Here is a 15006-nt window from a genome sequence, read left to right as displayed (position 1 = left end):
CCGTTCCATATTGCCAAGCAGGGGGCCCACAAGGAGGAATACGGCCCTCCCTCAGTCCAGAAAGAAAAAGGTTAGGGTTTGTTTAGATGTCATAAATTCTGCAACAGGGGCGGGGGATATAGCCACGTTAGTGGCAAACTCTTGTTCTGTATTGTTTGACATTGGATATATGCTCCTGTACCGCCGCTGGTAGTTTAATTTGTGAAAAACACCAGGACATTCAGGCATTGCCTATAAGTCGGGCCGGCCGGGCCAAGACGGGCCAAAGTGTTATTGGCTAATTACTTCATTATCGGTCATCATACCTACATATAATTGATGCAACATACACACATGACATTAATGAACAATCACCAAACAAAAAAGTGCACCACAATTAAGTAATTCTGAGTAAATCAGAAAGTGGAGCTGTGTGTAAGCGTCGCTGATCCAGGTAACATGTAAAAGAGCAATCGTTAAACGAAATAAGATTTGAAACGTATCAAATACTTCCAGCTATCGTGATACAAATTTCCATCTGTCGGCATAGCGTTTCTATTTATAGGAACGTACTATATCTAAGTAACTGCCACTTTATAATGTCACTGTTCATCGTATTTAAAGCAGACACGTTGGTTAAAGCAGACCTCTTCTCCCTATACTCTCAACAGTCACACAAATGTTCGGTCCGACTTGGCCCGGGCGGTCAAAATCAACTTAAACCTCACAGATGTATCTTCAAATGTGTTTACATCTATAGACTATTGTTTTATCTACCTAAATCCCACTTTATAGAGTTGCAGATCGCTGTACTTAAAGAAAACAAGGGGCTCAAAGTGAAGCCCTTTTCCCTCTACATTCTCAACATAGTCTCTATCAGAAGTGTTTGGCTGGTGTTGGGTCCGACTTGGCCCGGGCGGTCAAAATCTACTTTAAACACACAGATGTATCTTCAAATGTGTTTACATCTATAGATGTGGCAACGTGAACACGCTGTGGTCACTAGCTTGGTTTTGCGACCCGGTGACAATATCTGGTGCTGGTGCATGTCGTAGCATGTGGAATAATGTTCAGTATAATTAGTCGATTAAAATATTAAGCTATTAAAATTAATTCTAGCTGAAACATGATTATATGTTGATGACCCATTTTAATTATATTATTCCCCGTGAGGATCCCTGACCCATGAAGATCCAGATTAGAACTGTGTTACGGTATGGGCGTTACGATCATATTAGCGGTAAGATCGCTTTGAATAACGGCACCCTGGGTGCCGCAGCATGCTTGCCGTAAGAGGCGACTAAACGGGTCTGGTGGTCAGGCCCCAGACTTAGTTGATGTATGTCATCCTATCCAATTGCTCGATACGATGCTCATGATGTCAACCATTGGATTGTCGGTTCCAGACTCGATTATTTACTGACCGGAATATTGCTGAGTGAGGGGTCAAACATCAAACAAACAAACCGTGAAGATCCGGGTTAAAATCGTTCGTCGGCAATCCATTCGTAAGAGGCGACTAGCTTACGGGATCTGTCGTATGACAGAGCGATTTGGTACATAAATGTATGCATGCACGTGTAACAAAACAAACTGACGGGTTTGAGCAAATGCAAGCACACTCAATTTCTCTTTGTAAAAATAAGTTATGCCTAAGCTTCAGCCAGTTTGCCTCGCTCACATTTATTAAAAATGAGACATTAATCAAAACCCAGCTTACTGAAATATATATGAGTACCAGGTGTTGACAAGAACATATCGAGCTCTCACATCTAATATCGTGTACTAAGATCAGCATCAATTATCAAGACGAGTGAGCATCAGACACGTGACACTGAAGTGAAATATAAATGAAGTTAGAAGTCCGCAGTACGGAAGGAGAAGCACATCTCGCTAGTGTTACATCCCAACGTTATCAGTGAGGAACAAGTGCGGGCCACATGTAACGGAATCACGTGACCTCTAGGAAGTAAACACTTTCTAACAATGGCGGTGCCCTGAGTGCCAAATGCGCTAGTATTGCAATTTACATTTTGGTGATACCAACACCTCTCGGGTTAGCGGTGTAAAGATTGATGCGGAAAGGGCACATGGTGTTTTGATTGTCGCCACAAGTCGTCTTTGACCCTGAACTTTCCAAGCAGAATGAAAATGTGGCTGAGACTATTTACCGTTCTAGCAGCACTGGGAGTATTTTTGCCAATGATGGTGCTTGTCTACATGAACGCGTGGACCATGTCTGACGGTGCGGAACGGCCAAGTGGAGGTTCGTAGATTTCATAAAATTTATTTCTTGTGTCGTCAGGAGTAACGCGCATGTTATGTGTTGAGAGGACTCAACTATGAGAGCTACGCAGGGGCAAGTCGAAAAGTGATGTCAAAAGTTTGTTCGCAAGTTTGTGTAAACTGGGGCCTGTTTGGGTTGTGAGTCAAAACGCAGTGTCTCGTTATAACGCAACACAGTTAAAAAGAAATACGTTTGCTTTGAAGAATTGATACAATACTTTTTCTGCTCTTAAGACTTCGTCATCAGACTGGTCAAGCGATATGCCCCAAAGTGGTACTCGAGTGTATGAGTGTATCGATCGCCTTATAAAGGGCCAAATCGGTATTGTGTGAATTTTGGAGGCCGCAGATATTACAATCAGCAGCATCGCAGTGACAGGTTGATAGTGCAGAGTAACAGGGTTCAGAGAGATTTAGACTACCGGTCAACGTGTAGGATAAAATGTAAATAGTTGAATACCGTATTCGACGTAATAAGCGCCCATGGCGCTCTCAAAATTAGAATAGTGGTCTCTTATTAGAATATTATTTTGGTGAAAAAAAACAGAGTTAAAAGATAAATTTTGTGGTTTATGCTGACAGCCTGAAATGTTTATACGACATATATTTTTCCAGAATTTAATTGCCCATAATTAAGGGTGCACATAAAACAGGAGTGTGTATCATACACAAATAAATAAGTCTTGTGTACATTGATCAATCGGAAGGGGTGCTAATTGGGTTTGTTCACTAGCCAATATATTAGCAAATATTGCCATGGCCGCTTATTTGAGCGGGATGCTTATTCCGTCAAATACGGTAGTAGTTTTACAAAGATAAGGACCTCCTCATAAATCAAAGTTGGTTGATGTTAATTAGATCTATTACATTTATCATCCTTTCATGAGAATAGTGGCATTGTTTGTTTATTTAATGCTGTAGGTTACACACAACCAAATGTTTTCCCATAGACTTCTATAGTAACGTTATAGCTTTTTAAAAAATAACTAGGCATTCAACAGCCATTACATTTACATATGTGCACAGTCTGGCCTTAAAGCTGCAATAAAAACACAAATTTTGGCTAGGTTACCCAGCTCCTTTTCCGAGTACAGGAAGCTGAACACACAAACCCCAGTTCCGCACCAAATATCACCTGCTTGAAAATATCTGTGCTTACATAAAGCACTAGTCATCTTGTTCAAAAAGTCAGCACCAAATATTGAAAAATATGGGCAGTTTTAATTACTGGATGGAGGTGCATTTCAAAGACATAAAAATCTTACACAATATCATCCAATCACAGCCTGCATATGTCTCTTGATCTGTACTGAAGGCTCCCTACGAAAACCGCACTGTCACAACCAGTTCTGATTTAGTGTAGTAGAACCTGTACTCAGCAGTATTCATGTTAATATGCGGGAGCTCTGTAAATAATCTAGATCAGACAAACCAGTGATTGATGTTTTGAAACAATCTAATACTATAGAATCCACGGTTTGGATCATGTGGATCACGATATTAATCAACCATGTCACCAAAACTGATCCATTATGTCAACTCTAACAACATGTCGCCTACAACAAAGACATATATCTATAGAAGTCTTTTCCTACAACAAGCATTTGTCTTTGATGGTCAACCCAAAATTTAGATCAATACATAAGGGCAGACCATTTTGATTTCTTTTACATTTTTTCCGAGTCAATAGGCAACAAGGCAATGGCAAAAAGTGTTTTCAGGGTTAATTAGCTATAAACTTTGATTTTCTTTGATGGTAAATTAGTGCGCTTGAAACAAAGATTGAGAAAACAATTTCAACATGGAGATTATATAAGAATGATCTTTTATGGATAATGAGCATGGTAGAGTCCTTCTGTTTATGTCGCTTAAATTCCATAACGCTGTGTTGGAATTCAATTGGAGCATTTCAGTTCTTCACATATTGAGTTGTTCTTGTTATCAAGTTGTTGTTGTTTATTCCGTAATGAGAACATAAAAAAAGTGTAACCTCATCCATGTTAAAGTAGATATTAGGGCTATGACGGGTAACTCGGGTAGGTCCTGAGTAGGATCAGGGTACCCACATGACTACCCAGATCCCTGGTTGGTCATGTGATATACTGTAATAACTTTAACAATGAAACTCAATGGTTACCTTGACCCGTGAAGATCCGTGGTAGAATAGGTCTTCAGCAACCCATGCTTGCAATAAATGGCGACTATGCTTGTCGTAAAAGGGGAGTAACGGGATCGGGTGGTCAGGCTCACTGACTTGGTTGATGCATGTCATCTATCCCAATTGCGTGGATCGATGCTCATGATATCAATCACTGGATTGTCTGGTCCAGACTCGATTATTTACAGACCGCCGTCTTATGGCTGGAATATTGCTGAGTGCAGCGTTAAACAACAAACAAACAAACAATGGTTACAAGTATATTTAATGTTCACATTTCTTTCTCACTATGCAGGCATTCATCTTTAGACTTTTATATGTTTGATTAAGGATAAAGCCTCTATCAGCTGCACAGTATGCATGATCCGATCGTTTTATATGTGTATCATACGTGTATAATAGTTTTTGTCAGGGCTGTGGTAAAACAATTCCTATTCGGACATTTTGTTCCCAACCCTTGAGACCTATAGCGGGTATCTGAGTAGGGCCGGGTGATAGTGTGTGGAGTACCTGGGTAGTAAATTTGGACTTGTCCCAGCCCTAGAAGATATTAATACTAGTTACCGTATTCAACGTAATAAGCACCCTGCTCTAATAAGCGCCCACGGCGATATTTGCTAATATATTGGCTAGTGAACAATCCCAATTCGCACCCCTTCCGATTGATCAATGTACACAAGACTTATTTATTCGCATATAATACGTGTGTTATATGCACCTTTAATTATGGGCAATTAAATTCTGGAAAAACATATCTGTCGTATATAAACATTTCAGGCTGTCAGCATAAACCACGAAATGTATCCTGTCTCTATTTCTAATTTTGAGAGCGCCCTGGGGGCTTATTAAGTCGAATACAGTATGTATATTCAAGGTTATTGTATTTATTTCATAATCAATAAATTGCAAGTGATTCTGTGGCATTTGATTGGCTAACCAAACAAATTTTTTACATGTAGTGAGTGAGTGAGTGAGTTGGGTTTAATGCTGCTTTAACACTATTCCAGTTACATCACAGCGTGCCAGCTTCATGTGGGAGGAAAGCCTGAAGTGATGCAGGTCTCAGGCGTTTACCACTTCGGTGGTGCTGACAAACCTAGAAACATAATCAGGGCCAACCGGGATTCGAACCCACAATCATAGGTTTCTGGCGTGCCCAAGGGACGCAACTCTGCACAGCGAATAACGGCACCTTAGATGACTGGGCCACCCGTGCCCCCTTTTTACATGTATATGTCCATGTATCTAAATAATGTAGGCCCCACCAAATATTGAATATGACGAACAACTGTTTCCTGATTGGCAGATGGACAGGGATTATATTGCATAATTGCTCTGGGAGATGCCATTGATTTCATACTGTTGTCTATATTGCGAACAAGCTTTGTGCGAACATTTAAGGGCGGTAACCTCACATGTGGCTTAATATAATAACCTTCAGCTACAAAGAGGAATTAGTGGCGGCAGGTTATGCACAGAAGCTGTGGATAACAAGAGATAGACATCTACAAAACTGCAATAAATCCCTCTACATGGTTGGCAAATCGATGTGAATAGTTACAAAAATTTATAATTTTCTTTGCGTTACGTCAATTCTTTCTGTTTGAAGCTCCGAACATATCAATCACCAATTATGTATGTCAGCAGAAATGATTTATGGAAGGACAATAAGCAACATATGTTTGATAAAAATATGATGTGACAAACCTTTCTGTTTTCCAGAGGCAGTTGGTCGCAAAGTCCACTACAAGAGCAGAGATAGGCTGAACTCAGTTGGAAGAAATCCAAAGGTATAGGACTGGTATCAATATGACAGAACTGTCAGCTGGATATTGCTTTCATAGTTTCATAGCCCGTGAATCTAGTGGGTAAAGCATCTTTCCGGAGAGCAGAATGTTGGTTTGATTCCCGGCCTCATCTCACCAAAACACGCTAAAAGATGGTTGGTTTGGTTGGTTTGTTGTTTAAAACCGCACTCAGCAATATTCCAGCTATATGACGGCGGTCTGTAAATAATTGAGTCTGGACCAGACAATCCAGTGATTAATATCATGAGCATCGATCCACACACCTTGGATCGATGACATGCATTAACCAAGTCAGCGAGCCTGACCACCCAATCCCATTAGTCGCCTTTTACGACAAGCGTAGTCACCTTTTACAGCAAGCATGGGTTCCTGAAGGCTGGGAGACAGTGTACTGGGTCTGAGTTGGTTATCCATCCATGTTAAACTGCAGCATGGTGTCAAGGGGCAAGCCCAATGTTAACAGACCAAGATTATCCAGGTATCAAAACTAACTGGCAGGCAGGGAAAAGTGTTATTTTGTTTAAAACTGAGAATTTTTAAAAGTTTCTTTATTTTTCAGAGATATTATAACATTTCATTCAATGCAATAATCGTAATGATAATCTAATATCAGCATAAAAATGTTAACCATCTTTTATCGTCTTTGGAATGATTTGGCTGGGATTTGGACCACTAACCTTCATCTTTCCGGACAGAGGATCTACATGAAGTATAGATTATGTGTAACAAACAATATACAACTACAAGAATAACATACAATGATATACAAATTGGTTTATTGATTCCAACTGTTGTTTCATAGGCCAGCTTGGCTTTTGCATTTGCTACTCTGGGGGTACCTTCCCATTTGTTACACATCTGAGAACATCATAGAGAATGGAGGAATGCACCTTTAATCCTCTGCCCCTTAGGGACCAGTTCAAAAGTTCTAAGTAGTTACAAGGGCAGAGCTCCAGATAAGCTTTTGGTGTTGTGGGTATTTTACCCATGCATTTTAAAATCATTGGGTATCAGTAATTCTACCTGCATATTCAAATTTCTGTTACCCACTAGTTTTTACACATGTGGGTATTTAAGTTAAATATTTAAAAACACTATTCATCTAGTCCCTGCAAACTGGTGTCGTGTGGGTTCGAGAGCTTTATGGGACTCAAAAATACCACGATACTTCCACAAGAAAGTGTGATGGCAAATGATCGTGATGTAACTGTCATCGTGGAGTTTGGCAAGTTTGACGGAATGCCCCTTAATAATTTCAAAATAAGTTGCTGATTTGCTAATCGAATACGCAGGGTTACTTCACAATATTTTGATGATACTCACAAGTTTTATTTTTGTAGCGTATCTGTAATGTTCGTTGCGTATTTGATACGCTTAGATTATATTTTACTGTGTATTTCTGCATTTCTGATGCGTATTTCACGCAGATACGCAGCTTATCTGGAGCTCTGAAGGGGCATTGCTGCATGTGTTTTGCAGCCACACATAATGTTGATAGTGATTATTTGCATATTTCTATGTGTAGGGGGTCGGTGTATGGTTCTTGGTAGGAAGTGACAACATACATGGAGATATATATAGAGAATCTCACCCGAGTGTCTTTTGATAACAAATATATCAACACGAGTTGATAAAAGTGGTAAAATTCCGAGGCTTGTGGAGGATTTTTGCCACTTTTATCATCGAGTGTTAATATATTTGATGTCAAAAGACATGAGGGTGAGATTTTATTTATCATCCAACATCATTCTTCCAACTTTTTCAATTTGTAGACAGTAATTAGCAGTGTCTTCAGTGTAAAAAGTACTGCTAACAGCTTCAGGAGCAGAGCCATTAGTGATGTCATTTGATTGTGACGTCATGGCAACCAGTGATGTCACAATGGTCTGCAAAGCATTGTGATGCAATTTCTGTGCAGCAATATCTACAGTGTAGATATCGCTTGATCTCATCCAAGCATATCTCCTGTGGGAGCCAGTTTTGGATGATAAATACAAGTAGTACTACTGTAAGCAAGGATTATAGCCTACCTAAATATGATCATGATGATACAGGAGGAAGTTTTACTCTAGAGTATAGTATAGGATAAGATTACATGCGCGGATACAGAGGGGGGGTGCCGGGGTGCGCACCCCCCTTTATATTTCGAAAAAAATCTTTATTTCTGTATAAATTACCAGCAAAGACAATAAATATATCTTTTTCACCCCCCCTTTTCAAAAAAGCTGTATCCGCCCATGGATTAAACACACTGGTTTGGGTTCAAATTAACTAGGGAGAATCATCCTGAGACTAGAGAATTTCATCCCCGGGATAAAAATTAGAGTAGCTTATAGTCAGGTCAGCTTATAGTGATACCAGTGATAGTGTTTGTGCCCCGGAGCACCTAGCCTAACCCTGGGCTAAGGGTAAGACCTGGTTCATTTTCATCTCTGGACCAAGGCTTATATCCAAGGTGCCTCACTCTGTGAGTGTGGGTTCGAACCCAAAACTGTACTAGAATTTGTACTTAACTGAGAAACTGTTATCCCCAAAATAGCAATTATGTATAGATGTGGATTAGCATCGTAAAGTAATGTCAATTAAGTCATTCAAGATATATATATAGACATGGCTATTGGGTAATTAGCCTTAGTTCATTCAGATAAAGTCGTTCACAAATCGGTCACTATGAGAGTCAGATAAACAACTTAATTCCTTAAGTTTTAGGACATAGAGATTGTTTGGTGGGCAATACCAGTTGCCTCCCTTTCCCATTTCCTGTTTCCTTATTGCGACGTTTGATTGGTCATTTAAATGTTAGTGAAAATGAAGGGCGGGTAATATGAGATTTCAAGGACCACAGGAAGTGATCCAGGGTTTATGTAGGTTTCCTGTAGGCAAACCCAGGAGATGCAGAGGATGGTTTCGAAACTATCTTAAAAATGTGAGATATCATGTAAGTTGATTTTGTCGGATGGAAATCTTTCAGGGCCATTATCCCCTCCCCACCTCAAAACTTAAGGAATTAACATTTTTTTCTGGCATGAACTGGTCCCTTACCTAGCAGATTGTTATTTGTTTGTTTGTTGTTTAATGCTGCACTCAGCAATATTCCAGCTATATGACAGCGGTCTGTATATATTCAGTCATTGACATCATGAGCATCGATGCACGCATTTGGGATCGATGACATGCATCAACCAAGTCAGCGAGCATGACCACCCGATCCTGTTAGTCGCCTTTTACGGCAAGAATGGGTTGCTGAAGACCTATCCTACCCCGGATCTTCACGGGTCTGGCAGATTATGATGTTATGAGCCTTTGAACATGTTGAAGCTGACTAAAGCAACAGAAAATAAATTTGTGTGGTAATTCAATGGCATAAGGAATTATGAATCATAAAATCCTACGATAAAATTGATGATTTTGCAAGTGATTCCCAACACAAATTAAAACTAATTAAGCCAGTTTCTGTGACAACTGACGTCAGCGAGATCAGTATTTGGTTCTTCTGATATTACTTATTCAGTGAGGAGTGGTCTGAAGCACAGCAATTGCTCTGCAGAGTTGCATCCCTTAACTGTGCAAGGGTATGCTGTTTGAATCCCAGTTTGTCTGAAAAATAACAAATTTGTCTGTATCTGGTACTTTTAGGAGATGAACATTATTGGTTTCAGAAAAGCAGATTTTATTGAGCATCTGATGCTAATATTTCTGCATATAGAATACCTAACAACACTCGCAAATCAGAAACATGTGATGTTTTTCCAGCTTAACAACTTCAGTAGTCTTCTTATTATAAAGTAATTTTGACTGTTCTAAAATCATGAAAGGTCCAATCTTGACATGCGCTCTTATGAAGGTACACCCAGCCTAGCGACTAAGGGTGAAACGATACACCAATATTCCGATGCATCGCGATACTTGACCCACGATACGATATACGATAAACGTGGGCCCATTTATCGATACGCCACGATACGGAACGCAAAGCTCAAGTACAGCGTTTCCTTGCTATTGTGCCTTTCAATAAACCGCTAACTTGGTTATAGCGCGCTAACGCATGGCTCCCCAAAACGTACTTACATTTTTAATAAGCTCAGGTTTTACGACAGATGTTTTTTCCCCCATCTCATAAAACATTATCAGCTGATCACCGCAAGCACATAACACCGAAAATACCAGTCAGCAAATCCGAATTGAAGTACGCAATTCAATACTATTATTATACTATCTTGTTATTAAAACGTGTTCATTGTATATCTGGTCTTGTGTTTGTAATATATTCTATTAATTTTATTCAAAATTTCATTTAATATTGTAATAAGTTATGTGAAGAGATACAGCAACCACGGTCAGATTACCGCTTTTGACTCATTGAAACGAACTTTAGTTGCTAGAGAATGGATACATATATTAAAAATGCCATACTTTGACTCATTAAAAGTCATATTTGTGGCAATTTGGCTAATATATGTCAACATAACGTTTTCGCAATCGAAATACATGTAGCACGGGAAGTCCCTAGGGTGACTGGTCAAATTGTTCCATACATAAAAATATCCTGCAACAGCAATCACCAGTACCAAAATGCTACACTTGTGGTTCATATAATTTTAAATATATATATAGTAAAAGCTGCAACTAAGGTAACACGATATTGGAATATATTATTCCTGCTAAAACAATCATTTCAGATGCAATTTCTTCGACCATTGCATCAAAATTCTTTGAAGTTGTATCACTGGTGGAGTATATTAATTATTTTCTGGTGTTTGAACTTTGAATTGTTTTGAAGGAAAGTTAGAGAAAGTTCCACTCTGAAGCTGAACAACTTCAGTTGTCTTGTTATCATAAAATAATTTTGACTGTTCCAAAATCATGAAAGGTTCAAACTTAACATGCTTTAAGTCTTGTTTTTTTATCATTGCGTATCGAGATACGTATCGTATCGTGACCAGAATATCGAGATGTGTATAGTATCGTGACCTTTCTGTATCATTGCAGCCCTACTAGCGACTGTCGAGGAGCGGTCGGGTAGCCTAGTGGTTATAGTGTTCGCCGATGACCCAGGTTCCACTCCCGACATGGGTACAATGTGTGAAGCCCATTTCTGGTGTTGACCGCTGTGATATTGCTGGAATATTGCTAAAAGCAGTGTAAAACCATACTCACTCACTCACTCACTAGAAACTCTCGCCTCTGAAGTCACTGTTCTCTCCCCCGAAAGTGAGGTTGGGAGGTAACTCTGACTGACACGTTTGGCTATTGTATGAACTCTTTGCCCACAATATGCTAATGACAGCTTTTGAACTTTTCATTCACTACATGTCACAATATTTAACCACCTTCAACATTATATGCTGCCACATAATACATATGCAGGTTGGTAATCTGTGCTTCATATCCCGTTTAACAATGTTTTATCCAGTCTGATTGCAGCTCATATGCCATACATTTCTTTACTCTCCCAGCGAAGAAAACAGCTGTGGTACGGAAAAGCCTAACCAACACATAATTTCTTCATCCATAGAGATCTTTCCTTTACCTTCACTGGAACAGTGAAGCTCAAATTAGTTTTCTTAATGGAATGAGGAGTGGTTAACATGGTTAATGTCTGTGCATTGAATCATGGATGCGTTACATTTTGGTCATAAATGGAGAATGCAAATTTAGGTTGTCTACTCTGGTAAGGAAAGCTTTTTTTCTCAGAGAGCTTAGAGAGTTGAAAATGAATGATCCTGGAAAAATGCCAGTGGTTTCCATTTTTTTCTGTTTGATCAATACAGTGCCATGGTGCTACTACTGTTATGACAGTCTCTTTACAGATGTCATGCATGCCGTGAAGATCTGGGGTAGAATAGGTCTTCAGCAACTCATGCTTGCCGTAAAAGGCGACTTTGCTTGTAACAGGCGACTATGCTTGTCGTAAGACGGCGACTAACGGGATCGGATGGTCAGGCTGACTTAGTTGATGCATGTCATTGATCCCAATTGCGTGGATCAATGCTCATGATATCAATCACTGGATTGTCTGGTCCAGACTCGATTATTTACAGACCGCTGTCATATAGCTGCAATATTGCTGAGTGCGGCGTTAAACGACAAACCAACCAACCAAGATGTCATGTATGTTTGTACACATAAGCTCATGGTTAAGTTGATATACCAGTGTTCAAAATGAAGCTGTGTCCTTGCCTTACACTCCTGTAGTATTTGAATATTGGGACCCACTTAATTTTTACCCTTTAACATCTGGTTATGAGAAGAACATCTTGACACCCATGCTTCATTTCGTACACTGATTACAATTAAGGAAATGTATGAAACTATGCCCAACCAAAGGTTTCTCCTTTGCAGCTTTTGTTTTTTGTTGTGTCTTGTAGGGTCTCGGCTGGCGAGATCACCTTGAGGAAAAGTGTGAGGATATGGGTATCCAACACTCCCAGAAAATTAATCATCGTTCTTTCAACCATATCATCGTAGACAAAAAGTACAAGGTTCTCTACTGCCAGGTGCCCAAAGTTGCTTGTACAAACTGGAGACGTGTACTTTTAGTTCTTTCTGGCAAGGTTAATGTTACCGACCCTATGTTGATTAAAGCTGGCGATGTTCACAAGAAATATGACAAGCATCTCACTTACTTATCCGACCTCTCTTTGGAAGAAGTTGATTACGCTTTGAGGAATTATTACAAATTTTTTTTTGTGCGTGAACCTTTTGAAAGACTTCTTTCTGCTTATCGGAACAAGTTTCAAGGACAGTCAAACACGAGTAAATTCTTTCATTCACGATATGGAAAGGACATTATCAAGAATTATAGAAAACATGCATCAACTAGTTCACTTGCTCAAGGCAATGATGTGTCTTTCTTTGAGTTTGTGCAATACATTGTGGACAAGAAGAGGAAAGAAGCTTTAAACGAACATTGGTGTCAGTTCTTTGAACTCTGTCTCCCATGCCTGATTAAATATAATTTTATTGGCAAGTATCATCAGTTGGAGAATGATTCAAAGCATGTTCTAGATTCTATCGGTGCGTCATCACTTGTCAAGTTCCCTACTAGGGCAGCTTCCTACCACCATCAGAAAACCTCTGACGTCCTGCAAAGTTATTATCAGCAAATCCCTCCCCATTACCTTGGACTCTTGTGGAAAACTTACTACCCAGACTTTGAGCTGTTCAACTACACAATACCAAGTGTTATCCGAAACCTCACCTCTGCGTGGAATAGAAGTTGAGTGTGTGCTTGTGCACAGAGATAAAGTGTTAACGTATAGAAAAACGGATCAAAAACTTCCCGAACAAGTTCTGGGCCCCGTTCGACAAAGCGATCTTAGCGCTAAGTCTGTCGTAAGTTTATGTTAAAGTATGGGAGTTACGATCATCTTAGCGCTACGATCGCTTTGTGGAACGGGGCCCAGAACTTGTTCGGGAAGTTTTTGATCCGGTTTTCTATATGGCTGCCATGATGTGCATGTTACTTTTTATGATGACGTGATGTTTTCTTCAAATTCTTAGATTTTAGTGTGAGTTTTTTCTCAGTATATATGTTGAAAGCATTTGATGATCGATGTTGACGGACCTTTGTTAATCTGCGCACTTTGTTGACATTTTTAACTGTTTACTATATATTAAGGTGAGCTACAGTGAAGTGGCACTATTTTTTAACAATAATGAAGAGATTAAGGTTTATTTTGAATGTGTGTTTTTGTTCAAAGACAAATGTTAATGGCAAAACACAATAACTGCTTGTTTATCCAAATTGCCTTTTGAACAATAGGATGAGGTGAAGAATTATGATAAAGGACAATTTGTTGAGTGTTTGCTTGTGTACTATAAGATATTTGTTATGTCCAAAACAAAGTAACTGGTTGTTCATTTGTCAAAATCACTTGGCAGCCTTTGCAATTCACACTTGTACATGAGCCCGAGACTACTAAATTAACCAGCAGCATTTGAGGTGTATAATTCTGAACCAGTTCTCAATATTTCAGTTTTTCTACAAATTGAACTGAAGAAAACTGACAGAAAATATAAACACGGTAAACAATTTGGCCAGTTCACTCAGGACTAGCAGCAAACCCTTAGGTTAAGTAAAATAAGGTTTACACTACAACTCTGAAGTTGAAATTTTAAGGCTGACTCAGATAATTGTCTGTCTGTGGGAATAGGTCTTCAGCAACCCGTGCTTGCCATAAAAGGCGACTATGCTTGTCGTAAGAGGCGACTAACGGGATCAGGTGGTCAGGCTTACTGACTAGGTTGATGCATGTCATTGATCCCAATTGCGTAGATTGATGCTCGTGATGTCAATCACTGGATTGTCTTTTGACACTGGATTGACTTGATTATTTACAGACCGCTGTCATACAGCTGGAATATTGCTGAGTGTGGCGTTAAACAACAAACAAACAAAGCAAAGACACAATGGGAGAAAAATGTGCAACATTTATGCAAAATGTTCTCCTGTGCAATTTTCTCCTATGTACATATTTTATGATAAAGGACAAATATCTTGCCATGCAAAATTGTATTCCTGATCAAAAGGCCTACAAGTTGTGAAGCATGGGTCTTATGAAGCCTTCTTGTCTGTCTATTCATGTTCTCTGTTTGTATATACAGTGTATACATCGACTAAATGAACTGTTCAATATGTCTTTCCTTGGTATATTATGGTATAGGATGTGGTGAACGACATGTCCTGTCTGTCCAGAGCATAATACTAAACCTTTCAATATTTGTTCAAGAACTTTTGCTCACATATTTTACCTCATGCTGAATTGGGGAATT

The 15006-nt window shown here is 39.3% G+C and overlaps 1 protein-coding gene across 1 annotated transcript; it reads left to right on the top strand.

Moving 5' to 3' along the window:
- The first annotated feature begins 1976 nt into the window (after positions 1–1976).
- LOC139446676 (carbohydrate sulfotransferase 11-like) lies at positions 1977–13496 on the top strand. The gene is made up of 3 exons (XM_071227949.1): positions 1977–2245; positions 6146–6213; positions 12600–13496. The coding sequence occupies exons 1-3, from the start codon at positions 2125–2127 to the stop codon at positions 13452–13454; spliced, it is 1044 nt and encodes a 347-aa protein (XP_071084050.1). The 5' UTR covers positions 1977–2124; the 3' UTR covers positions 13455–13496.
- The last annotated feature ends 1510 nt before the right edge of the window (positions 13497–15006 follow it).

This window comes from Haliotis cracherodii, unplaced genomic scaffold (genome assembly GCF_022045235.1).
Source record: "Haliotis cracherodii isolate W230 unplaced genomic scaffold, xgHalCrac1.p SCAF_6, whole genome shotgun sequence".
In the NCBI taxonomy this organism is placed as follows: domain Eukaryota; kingdom Metazoa; phylum Mollusca; class Gastropoda; order Lepetellida; family Haliotidae; genus Haliotis; species Haliotis cracherodii.
Note: the sequence above shows the minus strand (reverse complement) of the source record. Positions and strands in the feature narration are given on the sequence as shown.